The sequence below is a fragment of the Mytilus trossulus genome, chromosome 3 (assembly GCF_036588685.1).
Source record: "Mytilus trossulus isolate FHL-02 chromosome 3, PNRI_Mtr1.1.1.hap1, whole genome shotgun sequence".
NCBI classification, from domain to species: Eukaryota; Metazoa; Mollusca; class Bivalvia; order Mytilida; family Mytilidae; genus Mytilus; species Mytilus trossulus.
In genome coordinates this window covers 14,167,610-14,170,657 of record NC_086375.1, presented here as the reverse complement: position 1 = coordinate 14,170,657, position 3,048 = coordinate 14,167,610, and the positions used below count along the sequence as shown (strand labels likewise).

Below are 3,048 nucleotides of genomic sequence, written 5' to 3'. Positions count from 1 at the left end.
AACGGAAATAAGTGATGTCACTAAACAGTATAAAAGAGCAAATGAGGAGGAGAAAGAAGGATTGAATGAGTTAAGATCAATTCTGAGGGAAAGAAGAAACAATCTACAAAGAGCAGAAAGAATTAGAAAAGCTAGGAAGGAAAGAGGGAAGAAGAGAGCAATGTTTGTTGCCAACCCATATAAGTTTACCAAAGCAACACTGGACGGAACAAAGGCGGGATCAGTAAAAAGCACAAAAGAGGAAGTGGAAAAACATCTATCAGAGACGCACAGTGACGAAAGGCAGTGGGAACATCTAGGTAACTGTGAAAGGATAGAGAATGTGCCAGAACCAGAGATACCAATGAACATTAAGGAACCATCATGAAAAGAAGTATCAGATGTTGTAAAGAAAGCCAGGTCTGCATCATCACCAGGACCAAATGGCATCCCGTACAAGGTATATAAGCAGTGTCCAAAGATTTTGAAACACCTGTGGAGGCTACTGAAAGTGGTGTGGAGGAAAGGAAAGATACCATCATGTTGGCAGAAAGCAGAGGGGTGTTTTATTCCAAAAGAGGAAAAATCAGAAGACATCACACAATTTAGAACTATTTCCCTCCTGAATGTAGAAGGCAAGATCTTTTTCTCTATAATGGCTAGAAGGATGACATCATATATGACAGATAACAACTATGTAGACACTTCAGTCCAGAAGGGCGGAATACCAGGATTCTCAGGATGCATTGAACATACAAGCATCATTTCACAACTGATTCAAGAGGCCAAAGTAAACAAGAAAGATCTTACAGTAGTATGGCTTGATTTGGCAAACGCATATGGCACTATTCCTCACATGCTGATACAGGAGTCACTAGACCATTATCATATTCCCGACCACTTTAAGAAAGTAATAAGAAGCTACCTCAGTGGGATTGAGCTGCGATTTACAACAAGCACATTCACAACAACATGGCAGAAACTACAAAAAGGAATAGTTACTGGATGTACCATCTCAGTTATTTTGTTTGTCATGGGAATGAATATGATAATTAAATCTGGAGAGAGAGAAACTAGAGGCCCAAAAACATCAACTGACATTAGGCAACCACCAAATAGAGGGTTTATGGACAATTTAACCATCACTACAGATACCCATGTCCAGGCTAGATGGGTGTTGAAGGCTTTGGAAGAGACAGTTACATGGGCAAGGATGGCTTTTAAACCAAGGAAGTCTAGAGCTTTAATAATAAGGAAAGGGAAGAGCACACACCAAGTCGAACTGAAGGTGCAAGGGGAAGTCATTCCATCAATAATAGACAATCCTATCAAGTGCTTAGGAAAGTGGTATGATGACTCTTTAAGTGACAAGAACAATATCAGGAAAATCGAACAACAGGTTTCAGAGGGAATGAGGAACATCGATAAGACAGGTCTACCAGGGAAATTAAAGGCATGGATATACCAACATGGACTCCTGCCAAGGATATCATGGCCACTTATGTTGTACGAAATTACATTATCAACAGTTGAGAAGCTTGAAAGAACCATCAACAGACATCTAAGGAAATGGTTAGGTGTCCCTCCAAGTTTTACAACTGTAGGACTGTACAGCAGGACCGCAAAGTTGCAGCTCCCATTAACATCTATAGTGGAAGAATTCAAAGTATGCAAAACTCGCCTTGTAATGACATTGAAAGAATCAAAAGATGACAAAGTAAGAACAGCAGGTGTCCAAGTAAGAACAGGACGAAAGTGGTCAGCATCAAAAGCAGTTTCAGAGGCAGAGAGTAGATTAAGGCACAAAGATATCATAGGAACGGTGGCAGTAGGAAGACAGGGCCTTGGAACATCAAAAAGTTGCTACTGGAAAAACGCTAACACCAAAGAAAGACGAAGTCTAGTTCAAAGAGAGGTAAAATCTAGAGAAGAAGAGAACAGACAAGCAAAGACCGTAGAATTAGGGTGCCAAGGCGCATGGTCAAGATGGGATTTAGAACAACGATCCCTCACATGGTCAGAAATATGGCGATATCCTCAGTACCAATTACAGTTTCTTCTGAGATCAGTGTATGATGTGTTACCAACACCATCTAATCTGCACAGGTGGAAACTATCAGAAACACCAGATTGTCCCTTGTGCGGAAATAGAGGAACACTTCATCATGTACTTTCAGGATGCAATATCGCTCTCACACAGGGGAGATATACATGGCGACACAACCAAGTACTCAGGGAACTTGCTGAAGTGATAGAGAAACAGAGGAGAGATGCAAAACAAACTAAGAACAAACCTATGAAAATCCAGTTTGTGAAGGAGGGGGAACTAGGCCAGAAAAGTAAACAGAACACATCAGGAATGTTAAATCAGGCTAAAGACTGGCAGCTAGAAGTAGATCTAGGGAAAAAGCTGCAATTTCCGGACATTGTACCAACCAACCTAAGACCAGACATGGTTCTATGGTCTTCCGGCAGTAAAAAGGTTATGATAATTGAGCTGACTGTTCCCTGGGAGGAGAGATGTGGCGAAGCCAATGAAAGAAAGAGGGCAAAGTATGACGAACTATTGGCAGAATGTAGAGATAAAGGATGGCAGACATGGAACTTTCCTGTTGAGGTTGGCTGCAGAGGCTTCCCTGCACAGTCAGTGTGGAGGTTGTTTTCTGCAGTAGGAGTTACTGGCCGGCAAAGAAGAACAGCAATACAGAAACTAGGCCAAGCAGCAGAGAAAGCGTCTTGCTGGATATGGATGAAGAGAGATAGTAGTAGCTGGAAACCCACCACCAATGCGCAGTGATTGATCACCACTGTGGACCCCCCATCCTGAGAGTGTACCGAGCTAGGGGTCGAAACACATGATGACGGATGGCCTCGGCTGAGGACATTGGCGGTGTTTGCAGTAATTCCATCAGTACTGTATGTAAGTAACTGGTGAAAGGAAATATAGTCATCTCGACCACAGTTTTATTCCTGGAGTTGAATTATAAAGTAAGAACTTCTTGTGCTTTTTGTAGTATGCTCATTTCATGAGTCAGGTTTACTTTACAATCCATATAAAGCATGATACCG

General features: G+C 41.8%; 1 protein-coding gene across 1 annotated transcript; it reads left to right on the top strand.

Moving 5' to 3' along the window:
• The first annotated feature begins 634 nt into the window (after window positions 1-634).
• Window positions 635-2,776, top strand: LOC134710424 (uncharacterized). The gene has a single exon (XM_063570783.1). The coding sequence runs from the start codon at window positions 635-637 to the stop codon at window positions 2,774-2,776; it is 2,142 nt and encodes a 713-aa protein (XP_063426853.1).
• The last annotated feature ends 272 nt before the right edge of the window (window positions 2,777-3,048 follow it).